The sequence below is a fragment of the Manihot esculenta genome, chromosome 2 (genome assembly GCF_001659605.2).
Source record: "Manihot esculenta cultivar AM560-2 chromosome 2, M.esculenta_v8, whole genome shotgun sequence".
In the NCBI taxonomy this organism is placed as follows: Eukaryota; Viridiplantae; Streptophyta; class Magnoliopsida; order Malpighiales; family Euphorbiaceae; genus Manihot; species Manihot esculenta.
In genome coordinates, this window is record NC_035162.2 from 9,125,221 (window position 1) to 9,145,294 (window position 20,074).

The 20,074-nt window shown below is 35.7% G+C and overlaps 5 protein-coding genes across 5 annotated transcripts; 3 read left to right on the forward strand and 2 right to left on the reverse strand.

Annotated features, from left to right (window-relative positions):
• The first annotated feature begins 821 nt into the window (after positions 1 to 821).
• LOC110603338 (peptidyl-prolyl cis-trans isomerase CYP20-1) lies at positions 822 to 3,748 on the forward strand. Its single transcript, XM_021741036.2, has 7 exons — positions 822 to 929; positions 1,190 to 1,268; positions 2,361 to 2,408; positions 2,498 to 2,521; positions 2,839 to 3,021; positions 3,133 to 3,208; positions 3,314 to 3,748. Exons 1-7 carry the CDS (start codon positions 867 to 869, stop codon positions 3,450 to 3,452), a joined length of 612 nt encoding a protein of 203 aa, XP_021596728.1. The 5' UTR covers positions 822 to 866; the 3' UTR covers positions 3,453 to 3,748.
• Positions 3,749 to 5,671: 1,923 nt separating this feature from the next.
• Positions 5,672 to 8,121, reverse strand: LOC110609144 (inositol 3-kinase). Its single transcript, XM_021748505.2, has 2 exons — positions 6,764 to 8,121; positions 5,672 to 6,260 (listed from the first exon to the last, which is right to left on the reverse strand). Exons 1-2 carry the CDS (start codon positions 7,625 to 7,627, stop codon positions 6,033 to 6,035), a joined length of 1,092 nt encoding a protein of 363 aa, XP_021604197.1. The 5' UTR covers positions 7,628 to 8,121; the 3' UTR covers positions 5,672 to 6,032.
• Positions 8,122 to 8,817: 696 nt separating this feature from the next.
• LOC110609145 (nudC domain-containing protein 2) lies at positions 8,818 to 13,031 on the reverse strand. The gene is made up of 5 exons (XM_021748507.2): positions 12,871 to 13,031; positions 12,631 to 12,779; positions 12,497 to 12,545; positions 12,081 to 12,223; positions 8,818 to 9,096 (listed from the first exon to the last, which is right to left on the reverse strand). The coding sequence occupies exons 1-5, from the start codon at positions 12,917 to 12,919 to the stop codon at positions 9,010 to 9,012; spliced, it is 477 nt and encodes a 158-aa protein (XP_021604199.1). The 5' UTR covers positions 12,920 to 13,031; the 3' UTR covers positions 8,818 to 9,009.
• A 1,880-nt stretch (positions 13,032 to 14,911) lies between these two features.
• LOC110606951 (vacuolar cation/proton exchanger 3) lies at positions 14,912 to 17,652 on the forward strand. Its single transcript, XM_021745969.2, has 11 exons — positions 14,912 to 15,216; positions 15,355 to 15,422; positions 15,581 to 15,609; positions 15,718 to 15,914; positions 16,010 to 16,222; positions 16,333 to 16,455; positions 16,530 to 16,646; positions 16,752 to 16,805; positions 16,882 to 16,998; positions 17,082 to 17,172; positions 17,332 to 17,652. Exons 1-11 carry the CDS (start codon positions 14,938 to 14,940, stop codon positions 17,376 to 17,378), a joined length of 1,335 nt encoding a protein of 444 aa, XP_021601661.1. The 5' UTR covers positions 14,912 to 14,937; the 3' UTR covers positions 17,379 to 17,652.
• Positions 17,653 to 17,880: 228 nt separating this feature from the next.
• LOC110608773 ((S)-8-oxocitronellyl enol synthase CYC2) lies at positions 17,881 to 19,913 on the forward strand. The gene has a single exon (XM_021748063.2). It carries the CDS (start codon positions 18,131 to 18,133, stop codon positions 19,388 to 19,390), a length of 1,260 nt encoding a protein of 419 aa, XP_021603755.1. The 5' UTR covers positions 17,881 to 18,130; the 3' UTR covers positions 19,391 to 19,913.
• The last annotated feature ends 161 nt before the right edge of the window (positions 19,914 to 20,074 follow it).

Here is a 20,074-nt window from a genome sequence, read left to right on the forward strand (position 1 = left end):
TATATTTAAATTTAAATTATATATGCACATTCCATCTTTTGCTATTTTCTCTTTAAATTAGACACAATATATTTATAAAAAAAAGAGTTAAATTTTCATTCCTGCTTTATTTTCTCTTTTCCAAAATTGAGAAAATAATTTTTACAGGTATTTTTCCGTTATTTTCCATTATTTGTCATGAATCACTTTGTTTTTTCCTTTTCTCCACTTTCACTATGCTTAAATTGCATTGCTCAGTTACTGAAGCTCCAGTAATTTGATGATCCGTCACTTGAGGACGGTAGGACTTGGAGACTCACCTAGCACTGTCCTCCTCCAGACTGGTAGTTGAGTCTGCGTCTTGACAAAAGTCTGTCAAATATTGCAGACCAATTTAAAGGAACTTGCAGGTATAGAAATGAGACAGAAATCAATTTTCTTGTTGGTTGAACAAAATCAGAATTGGCTGGAATTTTCTTTGATTGAGCACCGAGAAGATGCATTTTCAGTTGGAAACAATTGGTGATGCTATTCAAAATGCCATAGAACAGGTAATCCTGATTACTGAACAGTGAGCAGTCTCTCTACGGTTATGCAATTGCAGAAGCTCTATTAGCGGACGGTCTTCACTCCATCGCGTCCGACTCCATAAATACAAAGAGTCCAGTGGACCTAAGGTGCTCGGTAAGGCCCAAACAAGCCCTCCTCACTCAAACTATTTCATCTCAGCTCCTCCACGTCCATCGGACCAATCTCGTTTCATTAAAATATCAATTGAGCCACGCGGCACACTATCATTGGCTTAGCATTCCTTATATTTTTCATTTTGATCACTTGTTTAGTTCAGTTTCACTCTACTCGGTCTTTTGCGACCTCAACCAGCGGAGATGGCTACATCCAGGTTGCTGCTCTTTACCCTCGTCCTCTTTGGAACCCTAGCTCTTATCCAGGTAAATCAATCTCTTACGTCCTCAAAACTTTGTCACCTTTTCTTTCTCATTTGTGCTATGTAAGATCTAGCATTAGAATGCCGTATATTGTTACAATTTTTTTGGTCGATCTGCCTTCGATTCGACTCTGCATCATCCAGAGATTTTAAGTTTTGATTATTTTTCTATTCTCAAAGTTAAAAATATAGATTCATAGTCATGGATTCGCGTTTAGTCTTTTGCAAGGAAAGTTTTGTGCATTATTGATTTGCTTTCTGCAGGCGAAGAAGTCAAAGCAAGATTTGAAAGAGATTACTCATAAAGTGTATTTTGATGTTGAAATTGCTGGAAAACCTGCCGGTAAGTTCACCTCGTCTTAACTCTTAATTATTTGTACTCCTTTCTCTTGGAAACAATCACTATTGATCAATTTGGTGCTGTGAATTTTGTTCTTTCATGGAGATGGAGATGGAAGTACTTGTCGGTCATCTACCATTGTTATTTATCGAAGAAACAGATTAAAAATGATGTTCTGTCTCTTATGGTATATAAAAGAGATTTAAAGTTTCGGAATATGTTTCATATTCATTCAAATGCATTTGAGGTCGTCTCAGCATTTGCATTTATATAGTGCTTGGTTCAATTCCGTGCCATAAAATTTTGTGGAATCCAATTCCAATTGAATGTCAATAAAATTCATTTCAAATTAATTTAGCTGTTTGGTGTGATACAGCTTAAATGCAAAATTCAATAAAATTTCATATAATCTATATATTTGGTTTAATTTCATAATTAAAATTTATTTATTCTCTTTTCCTAAATAACTCTAGAATGTAAACTTGAAAAATTATTATTTTTACTATAAAAAATCTTAAACTTAATAACTTATAATAATTAATAAATATATACACCCATTTGTAATATTATTAATAAACATAATAATAAATTTATATATCTCATGGTATAGGAACTTGATATAACAACATAAATAGTGCTATTATAAAGTGTATGATAAGCCTATATATTACAAGATTAGATAAAAATAGAATATCTTATCTAATTTTTTAGACATATTAATAGTAAACAAGTAGAAAGTTTTCAAAAGATTTTGTGGAAATTATTTTGATATGGCAATTTAGTAAAATAAAAATGTTATATCAAGTTTTATGGAATTCATTTTAAATTTCATCAAAATAGAAATTGGTTTTACACATAATCAATTCCACATAATTGAATTATCGGAATCAAATACTGATTTTTTTGTAAAGCAAATGCACAAACATAAAATTCATTTCACTTGAATTTCAAAAACTGTAAGAGATTGAATTGAATCAAACATAGCCTTAGACTTTGATCTATAAGCAATGTTGCCTTTTCTTTTTATCTTTATTACAAGTTCCACATAATTTTGTCCTCAAACATCAGTTCTAAAAGATATCTATCATTTTTCAGGTCGTATTGTCATTGGTCTGTTTGGGAAGGCCGTTCCTAAAACTGCGGGTATAATAGTTTAGATGGTGGATCACTTGTGTTGCTTTCTTCAATGATTGATTAGAACGATATTAATGCATTGATACTTCTTTTTTCAGAAAATTTCAGAGCATTGTGCACAGGTATGCTGGTAGACAATGAGACTCGACATCTTTCTCCTATGATTTTGCATGAATCAGATTGATAAATGTTAGCCTAATTATAGCATTTCTCTTATGTTGTATTTTATCTTGACAAAATGCATTTAGTTGTTATGTTCTTAAAAAGAACAGCAAAAACAGGAAAAACAGCTACTGTGAGTTTTTATGTGGGACAATTTATTTGAAGATATCAAAGTATAAATGGAATGCGGTTATCCCCGGCGTGAAATGATTAGTCGATTGTCTTCAAGTGCCATTGCGAATAACTTTATGGAAGCTTGCACATTTTTCCATTGCAGGAGAAAAAGGTATTGGGAAGAGTGGAAAACCACTTCATTATAAGGGGAGTGCATTCCATAGGATCATTCCCAGCTTTATGATCCAAGGAGGTGATTTTACACTTGGTGATGGAAGAGGTGGAGAATCAATTTATGGAGATAAGTTTGCTGATGAGAATTTCAAGCTGAAGCATACTGGACCTGGTAGGATTAAATATTTTATTATTTTCAAGTGACTAAGATTGTCAGTCTCCTGATAACATGAGATGGGAAACAAGCACAGGAGTGAATGAACTTGAACACATTTGTTTACAGGATTTTTATCGATGGCAAATGCTGGTCCTGACACCAATGGTTCACAATTCTTCATAACAACTGTGACAACTAAATGGTAATCACAAGTTTCCCGTTTTAAGTTTTGATGGTGGACAGCTGTTCATACAGATGTGTTTAGTTGCAAAGTTCTTTACATAATTACCTTTCCAATTATATACAGGTTGGATGGCAAACATGTTGTATTTGGAAAGGTGCTTTCTGGAATGGATGTGGTTTATAAGATTGAAGCTGAAGGCAGACAGAATGGCACACCTAAGAGCAAAGTTGTGATAGCAGACAGTGGCGAAATACCACTGTAATTTTCCTTTTGACTCCAAATGCAAGTTCTTGTATTCCCGTTTTGCTTCTCTGTAAGACTTCTTAATTTGAAGTACCCAGGATCTTCTAATTAAAGTGGCTCAATATCGAATATCGTATGGCAAGAGAGATGGTAGAAAGTAGAAATCTTATATACTGATGCAATAGTGTGCGGGGATATGGAGGGCTAGGATAGTAATTTCTAAGTTTGAGCATTTTCACATGTAGAGTTAGCTTCACGCTTGTTTATTGACGATAAAGAGCAAATGAAAGCTGAATGGAATAATTTGATTCGCAACTTGCAGTGACAAATCTTACGAATTTTTTTTGTTTTAATTAGAGCTATGGACTCATGATAAGACTAGACTATTGTCAAAATAATGTCAATTTTGATAAATTCGTTGATCTTTACCCTCATATATTTTACTGTGATTATGTTCATAAAAAATACCATAGATTTCATCTTTCAGGTACCGTATCCTTTATCGCGATAGTAACACTAAAAAGAACTAGATAGATTAATAATTTTTGAAGACTGGAAATCAATAAAAACTTGTTATCAAGGGATAAGGTTCTAGGAGCACGACCCTCAAGGCTCATTGAAATTAGGGATCCACCTGAAATTAGGGATGTCAGGTGGATGTGATTTCATGGGTATCTGATCTGTTCAAATCATATTAAGACGGATTTGAATTTTTATAAAACGGATTTGGACAGATTTGAATTTAAAAAATTTTATCCGTCTCGAATTCGGGTAGGGTTCGAAATTAGATAATCGGATATCCATCACCCGAACTAGTATATAACAAAACTAACCCTAACTCTAATCCTTAATTCATTTTTTTCATTTTTACTTCCCTCTCTCCGTCGGCGCCTCTCTCCCCTGCTTCCCTTCCCATATCGACCCCTCTCCTTCACTTCACTGCCGGCGCAGGTCAGTCGGCACCGACGACGTCTCCTTTCTCTCCCTAGCGACGATAAATCTTCTCTTTCATCAGTCATCGATATCTCCTTCTCTCTCCAGTCGGTAACATCTCCCACAGTCCCACTTTTCAGTCAACACCTCTCTCCCCTACTTTACTGACGAGTGCCGGCAGCCCAATCGACATCGGCGATGTCTCCTTTCTCTCCCCAGTCGATGATAAATCTTCTTTCTCCCTCTCGATGATAAATCTTCTCTCTCCCTTTCGATATCTCCTTCTCTCTCTCCGGTAGTCACATCTCCCACTTCCCCCACTTCACTGACTACTGTCGGTGACTACTGTCGGAGACAACCCTTGCCTCTCCACAATCAGCGTCGGCGACATCTCCTTTGACTGGAACTCTCTTTCAGGTTTGCAATTAAATTTTTTGATAATCAAGATCTTTTATGTGTATGTTGTTAAAAAATTTTTAGTTGCTATTAAAGAATTTTAAAATTTATGAACTATTAATTTGATTATTTGGATACTGTTAAAAAATCTAATTATTGTTCTCCAATGTTTCTACTGCCGGGTATTTCTCCAATATTTCTACTGTTAGGTTGTGTATATCTTAGGGATAGTTTTATGTTGAATAGATAATTGAGATTGATATTTGGGTTGTGCAAATTTTCTAATTGAGGTTTGATATTTGGGTTATAATATCTAAATTTTTAAAAATTTTTTCATTGAATTGAATTTTAAAAAATCGGATTCGGATATTGTACGGATATTGTTAAACGGATTTAAAATGAGTATTAAAATACTAAACGAATTTGGGACGGATTCAAAAATTTTATATAATCGGATTCGGATTTGAATACTCTCAATTTTACGGGCACCCTACCGTTTACATCCCTAATTGAACAATGCAGTGAGCTCCTCTTATTGCCCTTTTCTGATGTTAATGTTCTAAAAGGTTTGGGTGCTCCTGTTGTGGTTGATGGGTTCTTCACAAACCGAGTTTAAGTCTGGAGGGAATCCTTGCGGGAAAATCTACTTGTGGCTTGCTGCTAGTTCTCGGCCTTGCATGGCGTAAATGCTTATTAGGTTCGGGCTCTCTCCCCCGGTCTTGGACATTGTTTTTTAAGACAAATTCATCTCTATAGTTCGATATAGATTATGTTTTCTAAGACATTCGAATGATGATGATAACAATAATAATAATAATAATAATAATAATAATAACAATAATAATAATTATAATTATGAATTATTATTATGAGTATTATTATTACAGGGGAGGGAGTAAGAGACGAACATTGAACTAAAGATTTACTGGTTCTAATTTTTGAATCTTTGCATTTAATGTTAAGTTTGAAACGTTTACAAAGTGGGCCTCTAAGAACCAACAAATAGCGCTGAACCTTTGTATCATATTCCTCGTCTAATCTTCACCAACACGGCCAATTTTTCAGCAGTAGCTATTCCTTCCACACAGCTAAATAAAAGATTCTCGTTACAAGCTTTTGTGCTATTCGGAAATCCAGCAGCTTTCACCCACGACATAAGTTCTTATTTTAAATGCATTTACTTCTTTAATATGAATAGAAAGAGAGCATTGACACTAGATGCTTTATTCCATACGAGAGGAAAAGAAAAAAGAAAAGAAAGACCAATCAATCATGGCTTTCTCTCAACTGTTCGCATTGCTTCATCATATACAGCTAATTTTTGTTGCCCAGAGCAATCTGTGGATTCTTGAAGGGAACACTGAGTTACTAATTTTGCCGCTCCAAGGGAAGAATGGAACTGTTCATGCCCTGCCGGCTTCAAGAACATCAGCTCATCATCATTCTTCTCGCAAAACAAGCACTGGATTCTCCTCCTCTGAACCTCATCCTTCACTCTCTACAACAACAAGGAACGAGGTGTACATCTTAAACAAAACATTCTCCATCTATCCTGAATGAATAACATATTCTAATATCGTTTAAATGAGTGTCATGCCATAAAATGCAAAACCTTGTTGTGTATTATGAAGTACTTCAAACGATAGAATCATAGAACTTTCTGAGAACTTGCTTATGCTTATTCAATTTCAAGGAAGGATATCAAACTATTCCTAGAACCCACCATCCATCTCTCTCTTTTCGGAATTAACAGTCATGAAATCATTTCTGAAGATACATCACAATGAGTTTCAACACACCTTAGATCCATCTTCCCCGTTTGTTGATTGAGTAATGAAACTAATTGAGGGTAAATGGGAAATAAATGAAACCGTGTTTAACCTCCAAAAACCTCCCAAAATGTAAATTTCACAGCAAAGATATCAACGATTAACCAGCCCAATCACCTAAACGAAAAGCACTCTACTAGCTATAAAAACAATGGAATTTTTCGACACAAACCTGCAGCAACCTCGAATCAAACTCTGGCAATCCAATTTGTTCAACAGTAAGCGAACCAAAGAAGTTACCCAGCAAGGCAGCATCAGGAACAGCCAATCCCTGAACCAAACCCGTCACCAAGCCACCAAAGAAGCTATCTCCTGCGCCCGTGGGATCCTCTTGATTAGCCAAAAAGGGCGAAATCCTCATCTCCCCATCTTTCCAGCACACCTTACAGCCATTTTCTCCATTCGTAACCACCACACAACACCACTTCCTCACCTCCTCCACATCCAAAAACATGGCCTCCTCTGATGACACCTTTAAAAACCCAATTCGTGGCAATAGGGAACAAAACTCTGTTTCGCGTAACTCAACAAGCTTAACAGTCCCATCAACGGCATCAAAATCCCTTATTAATGCTTGAATATCCACGAGGACCACATCACATATCTCAATCATTTTCTCAAGCGTTTCAGGCAATATCTCCCCGCCAACCCCAACCGCCATTCCAAAATCGAACCTCGCGTCAGGAAGATCCATCGGGCTAATCAGATCACAAGCGCAGACCCGTTTTAAGACCCTATCTTGGTTTCCATTGTCGTGTACACCCGAATCAAAATAGGCATGGAAAACGGTCGTCTTGGAAGCAGACACTAAAATTGGGCTATGATTAACTTGGTATCTAAAATCGTGACCAGTTTTGGCAACTAAACTACAAGGAATTGACATCCCATTAAGGACGCTGGCTATGAAGGAGGAGGCACCGCCAAGAGATTCACCAACAACGATGTCATTCTGGATTAAAACATCGTGGCAGTAGTTGCCGACGATTAAAACACGGGGAGTGGAAATTTGGTGGGTTTTGCGGGAAGCGGATACCATGGTAGGTCGTGTTGGGTTCGGGGGTCATGAGTGTCGAGGAAGAGCTAAGAGAATGAGAGGATTTGGTGGTGAGAGCAAGACATAGCAGGGAAAGAAGAGCACATATTTTAAGGAAACGGGTGCGTACAGTGCGTCGCTGTTAAGGGCAGAAATGGACAAAATTTGGGGTGAGCTTATTATTATATGTGTCGAGAGAGACAGAGGACGCGCGCTCAACAGAGAGATTTTTGTGGGCTTGCCTTTTAACACAAAACCGACGTTGCAGGGGATTAATGGACAATGATCCTCGTGTTCAAATAAAATTTCAGATCGAAGTTGACTGATTTAAGCATGCTCCATATCAAGAATAAATCTTTAAAAATCGCTGGTTTTGTTCTGTTTTGTTTTTAAATTCATAGAAAAAGGGTAGTTATAGTAGCCTGACGGGCTGAGGAATATGATTCTCAGTTGCAGTTGGTATAATTGTAAAAGGGTTTAGAATCGGATCCTTGCTTGTTTTGTGTGCAGCCTTTTGAAATCGATGACTCTTGGCTGCCTGCGTTCTTTATCATCTAACTTTTTAAAGCAGTGGAAAACCAGCTCTAGATTGATTTCCATTTTCTGCATCAAATAAACGAGTATTACACATTAAACAAAACCAGATTGGGATAGCAAGTTGCATTGCTGACAAAGTGACAGACCTGCAAGTTTTATCACCAATCTCCACCAACCACCATTACTCCTTTTGCTAGCCATACCCACACCTCTCTAGGTAAGATTTGCCTAATGCACGTTCCTGCCTTTTTGGCCATATCACGTTGCCCCCCACAAGAATTAATATCAGTAATCCCACCACGTGCCACATTGACTCGAGATTTCTACATTTGCAATTCGCGACGAGATATTAACAGATGAACAAGCTATCCATTGCTTTCTTCAGACCCATTAATAGGCCCACCGACTCCATTGTGTTATCTTCCTCATCCCAAAAACCCTCCGCCCTCAATCTTGAAGGATTTTGCCTGTACAATGTCTAAACCATTGGAAAATCTCCTCCAGAACATGAAGATAAAATATTGCAGCTAAGAGCTAATTCACATTGCTTAAACTCTGTTAGCTGGCTTGACTTGAGTAATCATGCTTGAAAATCTAGGACACGAGACATAATAAAGGACATAGCTACGTAACAAAAGAAAACTGAGAAAAAGAAGTTTTACACTTATAAACAAGGAACTTTAATTAGAACGAACAAGTGGCCACATATATGCTTATTACAGATATTGCCATAATTTTGGTTGGCAAGCTGATAGTGCCATGAAGATGAAAGAAGCACAATGTGATATTTTAGTTACTAGACAACACTCAGCATTCAGTGACCCACTAATCTAAGCATATTGACATTGTCAACCTGTGCGGATTCCACCCATAAAAGTCCTAGGATCAGGACAGTTCCCGGTAAATTGCGCCTGGGAGAAGTCAAAACCAGGATTCTGCACAAAAGTAAAGTAAAACTTTGTAGTTAGAACTGTTGACAAACAGCAAAAAGTATCACCTTGCAACAAAATCAGAATAGTGTGGATAAGATTTCATTGAGCTGATACATAAACAATGATTTATACTGTAAATTGCAAGGCTTCTACATGTCTTAATAGCAGACAGATAGTAAATTCACTATTTATAATAGTAATTTATCCAAAAGAAATTTGTTTTCAAGGCAAAAATTAGCAGCAAGCAAAATGGATGATGCCATACTCAATAAGCACATAGTGAATCTCAACAATAATTCATTCAGTATGAGAGAATAGAAATCCCCATCATGTTTCCTTGAGCACAAAAATTTGCATAGAAAGTTGCATAATACACAGCATTACTGCAATAGCAACGGCACGTGTACATTGATGCTAAACATAATCTATAGACTCAGTGAACACACTTCATTGCTACTGATACTTGGAAATATCAAAATCCAAGGCCATGAGAAAAAAAAAAGTTTTAATACATCAAAATGATATTGTCGTCTATAGTTTTAGCCACTCTACATTTTGAACATGCAATCACATCAAAACACTCCATTTAAGCAAGACAGGAAAAAAAAAAGACACAGAAAATGAAGAAAAGAAAACTAGCTAAATCAAATAAGCAGATAGCAAGCAACTGTGGTTAGATAATAAATCATCTTCCAAACACTTTCACTTCATTTACTTGCTGACTGGTACAATTTGCACCAAAACTATTAACCCTTGTAGATGCTAGATGCTTGACAAACTGCAGGTCCCAGCTCCCAAGTATTTACCAATGGCACTTATGACATGTTTGATGTTCAGAATCATCTACAATATTACTGTTGATGATAAATACCACATCAATGGGAAATAAAATATAAAAACAGCATATAAGAAGGTTCAGGAAAAAAAAGTTAAAATGCTTAGCTATTTTGACACATTTATCTGGTTCCAACTGTACCAAAGCCTAATATATAAAGAAATAGTCCACATTTAAAGAGAGGCCCACTAGCTACTAAAAGCCAACATGGTATCAGAGTGTTGGTTTTAGCATATCAACAATAATTTTAAATTTGCAGACTAAGTCAATTATTCAATACTTCTCCTTGGCTTAGGAATTGCAAATTTTGAATATTGTGAATCATTACATTTTGCAACTGGCCTCCACCAGCTCTTTAATGTGAATGTGAACTTTAATATAGTTGTGAACATGATTGTGAATGAAGAAATCTTTCTCCTAACATTGAATGTGAATGGAGAAATCTCCTCAGGTATTGCTTATAAATGGATGATCTCCTGACATTGAATGCGAGTGGAGAAATCTGTTCTCCAGGTATTGGTTGCTCCTCTTTCTCATGGCATAATTGGCTTGAGTTTGTTTGGGTTTATTGTGGCATGGTTTATTGTAGAATGAATTTTGTTGTGGCATGAGTTTGTTTGGCATTTTTTATCTCCATTTTTTTTTTCCTTTTCCTCATTCTCGATATTCATAGGCCTCTCAAGAAAATAACTCTGATACCAATTGTTGATTTTTTTGGGAGGAGAGGAGAATAAGAGACTCAATTGCATACTGATTTTATTAATAGACTGCTATTTATACATTTGAAATGTAACTAAAATATCAATAAAGATCATAAACAATTTTAAATTCAAACTTAAAATCTTAACAAAACAATCTAAGACTTGGCCTCACGACCCATGAAGATCCAAGGCCCAAAGGTGATAAAGAAATAGCCTCTTAGCCTTTGAGGTCCAAAGGAGTACAAGCCCAAGCAAAAGAGAGAGAGAGAAAAAGACCAGAAAAGAAGACATGAGGCCTCTAAGACTCAAAGGAACACAAGTCCAAGATAAAATAAAAATGCGAAGGCAAATCACAACTGAACATGTCCACTAGGACTTGAGAGGAAGTGTTGAACAAGATGAATCCCACATCGATGGGAAATAAAACATAACAGTATATGAGAAGGTCCAGCAGAGAAGTTAAAATCGTCTAGCCATTCCGACATGTTGAGCTGGTGCAACTCTACCAAAGCCTAATATATAAAGAAATAGTCCACATTTAAAGGGAGGCCAGGTTGCTACTAAAAGCCAGCAATTACACATACACTGGGATTGTTATTGGGAGCAATGCATGATGCATAGCAGCTTAATTCAGTAGCTATGAGCTTGCCCAATAAAGAATTTGAAAATACAGAACTCTCACTTTCACCCCTTTGAATAACTTCAAATAATCTTCTAATTCCAGAATACAGAAAACCATTCCTCATGACACTTTACAGTCATTCAATGATAGTCATAACAGTATTTCATAAAAACAAACCAACAAAATCTACTATCCAATAGCTGCTGTGTGGGCTGAACTAACTGTGGTGCTAGGCGTCAGACATAAGACCTTCTCTTCATCTCAAGTTATGGATCTTCTCAATTGGACTATCACCTATATGGACAATACACATTCCAGTTGACCCGGTCTAATTCTAATTGTTTTGTCTTCAACTAAGATATCGATGGGGCAGTTCATCCTATTCATATATTCACGATAAGAATAAGAAAAAGGTAATTACCATGAAACATGGTTTGATCTTGTAAACATTCCATTCTTAAAATAGAGAGAGAGAGAGAGAGAGAGAGAGAGAGAGAGATTGAAATAGTTGAGATTTTTTTTTTTTGGAGATTGGATGCAATTATTAATTTAAGAATTATGATCCAAAGACTGTGCCAATAGTTTTATCTTAAAACTGCTTTTAAATCATTCTTACTCCCAAGTGAACACTTTGTTGGAATAAAATCAGTGACAAATAAACAAGATTACAAATTAATGCTCGAAATACATCGAAAACAGTTATCATGAGCCCATCAGCTAATTTCAATGCATCAATCATCAATATGAACTGCATGAGCACCAAAGAACTGAAGTAAAAATCTCTAACCCTCTTCATATTATTATAAATAAGCAAGTAAAAGTTATTCACCTCTTCCTGAAATCTCTGAAGCATGAGACGTTTCTGTTCAATATCAGAGGAGTAAGGATCCAACTGACCCTGACCCAGTATTGGAGAAGACCATGTCTGACCCTTATCCCTTTTTTGCAGTGTTATATGCATTATATTATCCTCTGCAAAGGGCCAAAAAAAAAAAAAAAAGAGGAAAAAACATTACATGCACTGCAAGAATTTAATGCGATTGTCAATGCATCATATCATCTCCCGCAAGGAAACAAATAGCAAGACATTTCAGGACGATACCACAATTCAATCAGGGAATACAAAAACCAAAGGCATTACAATCATAACTTAAAAGGAATTAGCTTTCTTTAAAAAGAAAAAGAACATTTCAACAAAATCAAGCAGGCTAGAAAATGGGAATCACAGAGATATAAATGAAGTACCTAAAGTCCAAAAGGAAGAATCGGTCTTCACTGGGCAGGAGAGTTCATGCTGAAAAACCAAAGAAAAGCAAACACATCAACAAAAGAACTTCAAAAATACAAATAACGCTTGCGAGGAAGAGAGAGAGACTGACATTGAGATAAGGGGGATTGCCTTTGATGCCAACTTCAAGATGTTTTGATTGAATCTTGCAATAGAATTGCTTTGAATGAACATTTGGAGGTAAATTGATGTAAATATTGATCTCTTCTAGGGTTTGATCCCATTCATATACAGTTTGGCCTAATCACAAAAACATAAATGAAAAACGAATTCAAACACCAAATCATTAATGGTCCAAAAAGGAGAAATAACTAAATAGGGAGATAAAGACCGTTGTGGGTGAAACGGTGACGCTTCTCCGGAGCCAATTTCTCTGCCATCTCAATTTCTAGGGTTTGTTTCGCGCGGATTTTACCTCTCTCTGACCTCCCTTGAATGTCTGCTCTGCTAATGGCAGGTAACTATGAACTGTATGTATTTAACTAAATTAACTATTTAATGTTTTTTGAGAATAACTATTTAATCTTTATTTTTATGGAACATATTGAAACTCCAGCATTATAATATAATTAATTATTTTTTAAAACACGATTAAATATCTTTTTATTTATAAAAGCATTGTAATTAATCATTTTGTAAAAGAAATATTCAATTAATTAATTTTAATTTAAAGTCTACATCATTTAGATTGGTGTAATTTTAATTATTTATAATATTTAATTCATTTACCAAATTCAGATTAATTTGTTGGCACTATTTGTTTAATATATTTATGAATTGGCGTATAAAATTTACTTACTTAATTAAAATTATTTATTTTAAATTTAAAATTAAATAAAATTATAAAAATAATTAATTTCCATCGGGAACTAGTCGAGATTTAACTTGACATAAAATCTAATGTAGTTTATATTTTTGTAAATGTGTTAAAGGTTGAATTTATTTATCTGCTATTCAAATTTAAAATAAATAAAATTTTAGTTTAACTCAAATTCAAAAAAAAAAATTTAAAACATTTTAAATAAATACATAATTATTTAAAATTTTATATTTATAAAATTAAATGATGCTAATTTTTATAAATTAAATCAAACACCTCTAAAATATATAAAAAAAAATAAATTAAAAAATAATACATACATTTGATTCCATTTATAGAGTTAGTTCACGTAATTAAATTAACTGAAATTTAAAATAGTTTAATGTTTAATTCATGACATTAATAAAATAGTTCCTCTAATTGAATTTTGTATATATTTTTAAATATTCCTTTCTAGTTACAACCTGAACATTTGGTTCATTGCATCCACCAGTTCGACAACTTGAAACAGAATCCTTCATGTATGGAGCATCAATTAAAGGAGAACAAATTCCGTCAAAACCAACAGAGAAATTCAAGAGTTGCAGCAAACAACATGAAGAAACACCAATTCAGGCCAGATTTCTTTTTTTGGTCGGACAAGCCAAGGATTAGGCATGGCATTCTCTGACCAAACAAAGTTCATTGAAGAGGATGTGTCCATCTTAGTACCATCCCTTTAACCGCCATTCAATCTACTTCTACAAGCTTTAATCAATTATCGGGGAGATCAACTGCAACATTCAAGCAACTCACTAGAGGAAATAGCTTCAATCAACCTTTCAATTTTCACATAATAGACTAGTGGAGGGCAAAAAAAAAAAAACTGGAGTGGAAATTTCCTTTTATATAATATCTGTACTTTGCTTTGAAACATCCAAATCAAATGGCAGTTTATGCTTTTGGACGACTCCTTCCGTCCTCATTTTCATCAGATAGAAAAACAAAACGACAGCGATTCGATTCCCCTTGCGAGCAATTGAAAATTCTAGGAAAGTTCTGCCTTTCTTATTTCCGATTACTATCATACAAAACTAATCTTTTAACTTACAACCAAACTCTTAGAAAGTAGTAGAAACTGACCAATTATACTCGCACAAAACATCAGAAAATCCATCCTAAACATTAATACTTTTAATTAACAAAGCAATTTAACTGAAAAAAAAAAACTATTAATTGCAACGCTTGTAACAACTTAATTAATCAGAATTCATGATCCCCTTAAATACTAATCCTAATTAATTATCTGTGCTGTAATGTACAGAGAGTTTAAAGAGAATTATCTATGATGCCACCTTGTAGTATGCTAGAGAGAACAACACCTACACAGTATAATTAGCAGGTACGTGGAGTACCATGCAAGAATGGAAACAAGGAGGGAAAATTCTAGGAAGAAGCTGTTTTAATCATATACGTAAAAGGCACCTCGGTTCTTTCAAGTTTCAGCCGCAAGTAAGCTTTTGCCTCTGCAAACTTCTGGGTGGTATTTTCTTAGGATATATATATATTCGCAGGCTACGAGAAGCAGTGGTAGCAGCTATGGACTACTCGCACTCGCAGGAGGTCTCAGACTTGGAAAATGGCGATTTCCTCCTGAAGCCCTGCAGTAAGGAGATTTTGAATGGCAGGACTCTGCAGAATGTATCGTCTTCCATTATGCGTAAAAAATCAGACCCAGTTCTGGTTTCAAGCGTTCGGTTTCAAATGCTCAGGCATTTCTTAGCCAACCTCCAAGAAGTTATTCTTGGAACTAAGTTGGCTGTGCTCTTCCCAGCAATTCCTCTTGCTATAGCTGCTGATTTTTATAAATTCGGCAGAGTAAGTTTCTTTCTCATCAATAGATGATAATATATCTAACTTAAATACATATAGCTCTCCAAGAAAATCTCTTGTATTCATTTTTATTATATGCTTTCTACTATATAATGATATTAAACTTTGTCCTGCAACATGTAGCCTTGGCTATTTGCTTTCAGTTTGCTTGGACTCACTCCACTAGCAGAACGTGTCAGCTTCCTCACTGAGTAAGCTTTGTAATTGTATTTCTTTAATTCTCCATGAAAAGAAGAAGAAATAAATTAAAAATTTGCAACTATATTCAGACTATCATCTTTTTATTTTAATTTAATCAGCGGTTGTTTCTAACGTTTTTATTTAAAATTTTCTGGTTATATAATTTCAGACAAATTGCATACTACACCGGTCCAACAGGTAATTATCTAAATCTCACCCATGCATGAGAATTGGTCATTAGTCATAATCAATTATTATATATTTATCACTTGAAGATTGAAGAAAATGAGATTTTTGATCTTGCAGTTGGAGGGCTTCTTAATGCAACATGTGGCAATGCAACAGAGATGATAATAGCTTTGTTTGCTCTTTACCAAAATAAAATACATGTGTTGAAGTATTCCCTATTGGGTTCCATCTTGTCAAATCTCCTTCTTGTTCTTGGGACTTCTCTCCTCTGCGGAGGCTTGGCCAACCTGAAAAAGGAGCAAAGATATGATAGAGTAATTACACGAAAAATTCCCCATTAGCTTTACCGCGTGGATATTGAAACATTTATTACTAATTATTTATCTTTTGATTTATTGGGATTTAACAGAAGCAAGCTGATGTGAACTCACTACTTCTACTGCTGGGGTTGTTGTGCCACATATTGCCACTAATGTTCAGATACGCAATAGGAGAAAGCCCTGTCACTTTCCACTATACGCTTGAGCTTTCTAGAGCTAGCAGCATTGTTATGCTCTTAGCATATGTTGCTTATATCATCTTCCAGCTTAAAACGCACAGGCAACTGTTTGAATCTCAGGAGGTCATTAACTAATTAATTTCAATGCTTTTTCCCCTACTAAGCAATTTTTGTTTTCAAATGTCCATATATACAAAGATGTATAGGATTTACTGGTTTCAGTGGAATCACAGGGAAGGGAAGAAGAAGAAGAAGAAGGAGATGCAGTGATAGGATTTTCAAGTGCATGTTCTTGGTTGATTGGCATGACAATGATCATAGCATTATTATCCGAGTATGTTGTGGGCACAATTGAGGTACATTAATTACACTTCTGTTAGCATTTTTTTTTCAAAAAAAAATAATCTATTAATTAAGGTTTGTGGATCAGGCTGCATCAGATTCTTGGGGCATATCTGTCAGCTTCATCAGCATAATCTTGCTACCAATTGTGGGGAATGCAGCAGAACATGCAGGATCTATTATATTTGCTTTCAAGAACAAGTTGGTATGATAATATAGACCTTTATTCTCATTAATATTACTATTATTTAAACCTGAAAAATCCTCATAGTTACTAGCTAGCTATTTTGCATTTCTGGGTGTTGTGCAGGACATTTCTTTGGGAGTTGCACTGGGATCTGCCACTCAGATTTCAATGTTTGTGGTGAGGAACAAAGAAAATCATTTGCAAATTTAATCCTTACAGAACAATTCCTATATTACAAGCTTTCTCTTTTCAGGTCCCTTTATGTGTAGTTGTCGGCTGGACGATGCATGTCCATATGGATCTTGATTTCAGTCTTCTTGAAACCGGTTCTCTTGCTTTTACAATAATCATCACAGCCTTCACTTTGCAGGTTCATCTAGTTCTTTTTCTCCATTTTAGAGATTATATAAGCATATATTATTTACAATTCCTGCTACTTCAATTCCTGTGCAGGATGGAACTTCACACTACATGAAAGGAGTAGTCCTTTTTCTGTGTTACATTGTTATAGCTGCATGTTTTTGGGTCCACAAAATTCCTCAGAGTAAGTACTTGGGTTTCATCTGGACCAAATCAGTCAGTTCTAGTCTAATTCAATTAGGACCCAAATCAGATTCTAGTTCTGACCGCTCCCTGGTCGGACCTGTACTAGTTTTCATGGATTAGAATAATCCTGATTATGTTGATTTTTTTCAATGGTCAGATCAAATTACTGTCGGGAAAGCATTCAATGGAGTATTTTCTGCTTAGATGGGGAGGACACGTGGGGTTTGAACCCAAATAAAGAAAAGGGCAGCTGATAATCATGTCATTTTTTTAGAGTTTGTTGATCAGCAGTGGGGAGATTTGATCGGCATTTTGGTAATTGTCAAGGGGGATCCTCTAGAAGATGAGAGTTGCAGAAAAAAAAGGAATTTGCTATTTTTGGAAAATGTTCACACATAGCTCTCTCTTTAATTGATTGTGTCCTTGTAATAAAGATTTTCTTTTTACTGATTTTAAGTTTTAAAAGAGAGAGTGCTGATCTGTTGGTGTTTTTTTTTTAAAATAAAAAATCCTGATTAATTATAAATTATTATTGCAGTATAATAAATAAATAAACAAATAAATCAAATCTGCAAATCAGAATCTGGAGTACATTGGAACCCAACATTCCAATTTTTTAGAAAAAATTGAATTTCAAAGATGCGTTTTGAAGATATCTCCAAATCTCTTGGATTATAGGAGATTTTCTATGTGGGTTTAAAAATGAAATAAAATAAAAGCTTGTCCATTAATGGACCACCTTAGAATCATAAATATGTATATTAAAAGCTTTAATGCAACCACAATGCCGGCATATTAACGGCCGGGGTCACAATCAGCCGGCAACTATGCCTTCCTCTAAGGTTTGACGCCGCAACTCACCATGTGGCTCTACTCTACTTAAATTATTACTTTGGAAATCAAAAGCAACCTATTTAAATAATCTCCATAATCAAATTATTGACCCTTAAAGGAATATGCCAAGTTGTCTGATTTTGAATTTTTTAATCCCCATGGAGTACGCAATTATTATAAGCCCATTACCGCCCTCTATATATAGCTGCTGCAAGCTTCAGAAGCAAATCATGTCTGCAACAATGACAGCTAGAGAATCCAACGAAGCAACAGAAGTTGCCACTACAAATGTTGCTGTCATTTTTGGGGTTACCGGGCTTGTTGGGAGAGAGCTTCTGAAAAGTCTGCTCTCAAAATCCAAATGGAAAGTTTACGGCATAGCTAGAAGGTTTGAGAGCTTCACCATCCAAAATCCCAATTACCATTTCATCTCATGCGACTTGCTAAACGCTCAAGAAACCCAAAAGAAGCTCTCTATTATGCAAGACGTGACTCATGTGTTTTGGATCACCTGGGCAGGCCAGTTCCCTTTAGATAGCAGGGAATGTTGCGAGCAGAACCTGGCTATGATGTCCAACGCCTTGAATGCCATCCTCCCCAAAGCTAAGACATTGAAGCATGTCTCGCTCCAGACGGGAATGAAGCACTATGTGTCACTACAAAGCACTCAGAACGCGAAACGACGAGCCTGCATCTTTGACGAAGATAGCCCAAGAGCGAGTGAAGGGCATAACTTTTACTATGTCCTTGAGGATTTGCTTAAGGAGAGACTAGCTGGTAAGGTAGCTTGGTCTGTGCTGAGGCCTGGCTTGATAATGGGTAGTTCCTGTAGGACTTTGTACAATGTCATGGGTTGTTTGTGCGTTTATGGAGCTATTTGCAAATATTTAAACCTCCCCTTTGTGTTCGGAGGGACGAGGGAGGTCTGGGAGGAGGTATGCATGGATGGATCGGATGCTAATTTGGTAGCCGAACAGCACATTTGGGCAGCCACCAATGATGAAATCTCTTCTCCAGAAGGTCAGGCATTCAATGCCATCAATGGGTCAAGTTTTACCTGGAAGGAGATATGGCCAGTTCTGGGGAAGAAATTTGATGTGGAAGCGCCTGAAGACATGTTCATGGAGGACTTCAGATTTGCAACGGCAATGAGTGACAAGAGAAAAGTATGGGAAGAGATTACAAAGAAGGAAGGACTAGTAGAGACAGAGATGAAAGATTTGGCTAATTGGGAGTTTTTAGATGTGTTGTTTCGTTGTCCGGTGAAACTACTGGGAAGCCGAGAGAAGGCTGGTGGGTTGGGTTTTAGCATGAGATGCAAAACAATGGAATCGATCTTGTATTGGATTGATTCCATGAGGAGTGATAAGTTAATTCCCTGAAACCTCTTATTAGAGATTTAATTGGTATTTTGATTATGAGTAGAGGAAATTAAGAAAGTGCTTGTGTTTGAGTGTTTCTGTTTTCTGATGAGAACATGAATACAGTGAGCGGCGCCCACCTCTTCTTACTCGTCCATGCCTTGGCTTCCTCATGTTCACATCCTACCCTTATGGAGCAAGCAGGGGATATTATTTGCTCGTTGGACAAGGACTTTTATAGACGATATTTTGTCTCCTCTCGACATGCATTTTCTGAATTCTTCTCTCTCTCTCTCTTTGAAAACAGGGAAGAAGGGCATAATTACTTCTTCTACGTTCTTCTATTTAGCTCTACTTTTGTGGGTACAAGAACATCAATAGTAACATGTACTAGCGAGAGAACACGGCGGTGTACAAATACAACTTTGATTCAGTATAACTCTGAACATCAAGTCAAAATTCCTTGCCATCCTCTAAAGTTACAAAACAACATACTCCAAAAGATAAATTTGTGTGAGCACTTGAATATATAAATGTATTTATACACTCAATTAATTAAAATTTTAGAATATCATATTTATATTAAACTTTATTATATTTTAGATAAAAATTATTATAATTCGTCCAGTGTACACAAAAGCTCTGAAAAAACTATACCCAAAATGAAAAGACGAAAAAAGGACAAATTTACAGTTGTCTGCATGT

Bases quoted from the DNA above. Each gene is read 5' to 3' on its own strand.
- LOC110603338 (XM_021741036.2), top strand. From the start codon at position 867: ATGGCTACATCCAGGTTGCTGCTCTTTACCCTCGTCCTCTTTGGAACC. The intron at 1,269-2,360 runs GTAAGTTCACCT...ATCATTTTTCAG, and splicing joins AATTGCTGGAAAACCTGCCG to GTCGTATTGTCATTGGTCTG. The intron at 2,409-2,497 runs GTATAATAGTTT...TTCTTTTTTCAG, and splicing joins GGCCGTTCCTAAAACTGCGG to AAAATTTCAGAGCATTGTGC.
- LOC110609144 (XM_021748505.2), bottom strand. From the start codon at position 7,627: ATGGTATCCGCTTCCCGCAAAACCCACCAAATTTCCACTCCCCGTGTT. The intron at 6,261-6,763 runs GTTTGTGTCGAA...TTGTTGTTGTAG, and splicing joins TTGATTCGAGGTTGCTGCAG to AGAGTGAAGGATGAGGTTCA.
- LOC110609145 (XM_021748507.2), bottom strand. From the start codon at position 12,919: ATGGCAGAGAAATTGGCTCCGGAGAAGCGTCACCGTTTCACCCACAAC. The intron at 12,224-12,496 runs GTACTTCATTTA...GGCCCTTTGCAG, and splicing joins TTCTTCCTTTTGGACTTTAG to AGGATAATATAATGCATATA. The intron at 9,097-12,080 runs GTGAATAACTTT...ACTTTTGTGCAG, and splicing joins TTCAGAGATTTCAGGAAGAG to AATCCTGGTTTTGACTTCTC.
- LOC110606951 (XM_021745969.2), top strand. From the start codon at position 14,938: ATGGACTACTCGCACTCGCAGGAGGTCTCAGACTTGGAAAATGGCGAT. The intron at 16,456-16,529 runs GTACATTAATTA...TTTGTGGATCAG, and splicing joins ATGTTGTGGGCACAATTGAG to GCTGCATCAGATTCTTGGGG. The intron at 16,647-16,751 runs GTATGATAATAT...GGTGTTGTGCAG, and splicing joins TTGCTTTCAAGAACAAGTTG to GACATTTCTTTGGGAGTTGC.
- LOC110608773 (XM_021748063.2), top strand. From the start codon at position 18,131: ATGCCAAGTTGTCTGATTTTGAATTTTTTAATCCCCATGGAGTACGCA.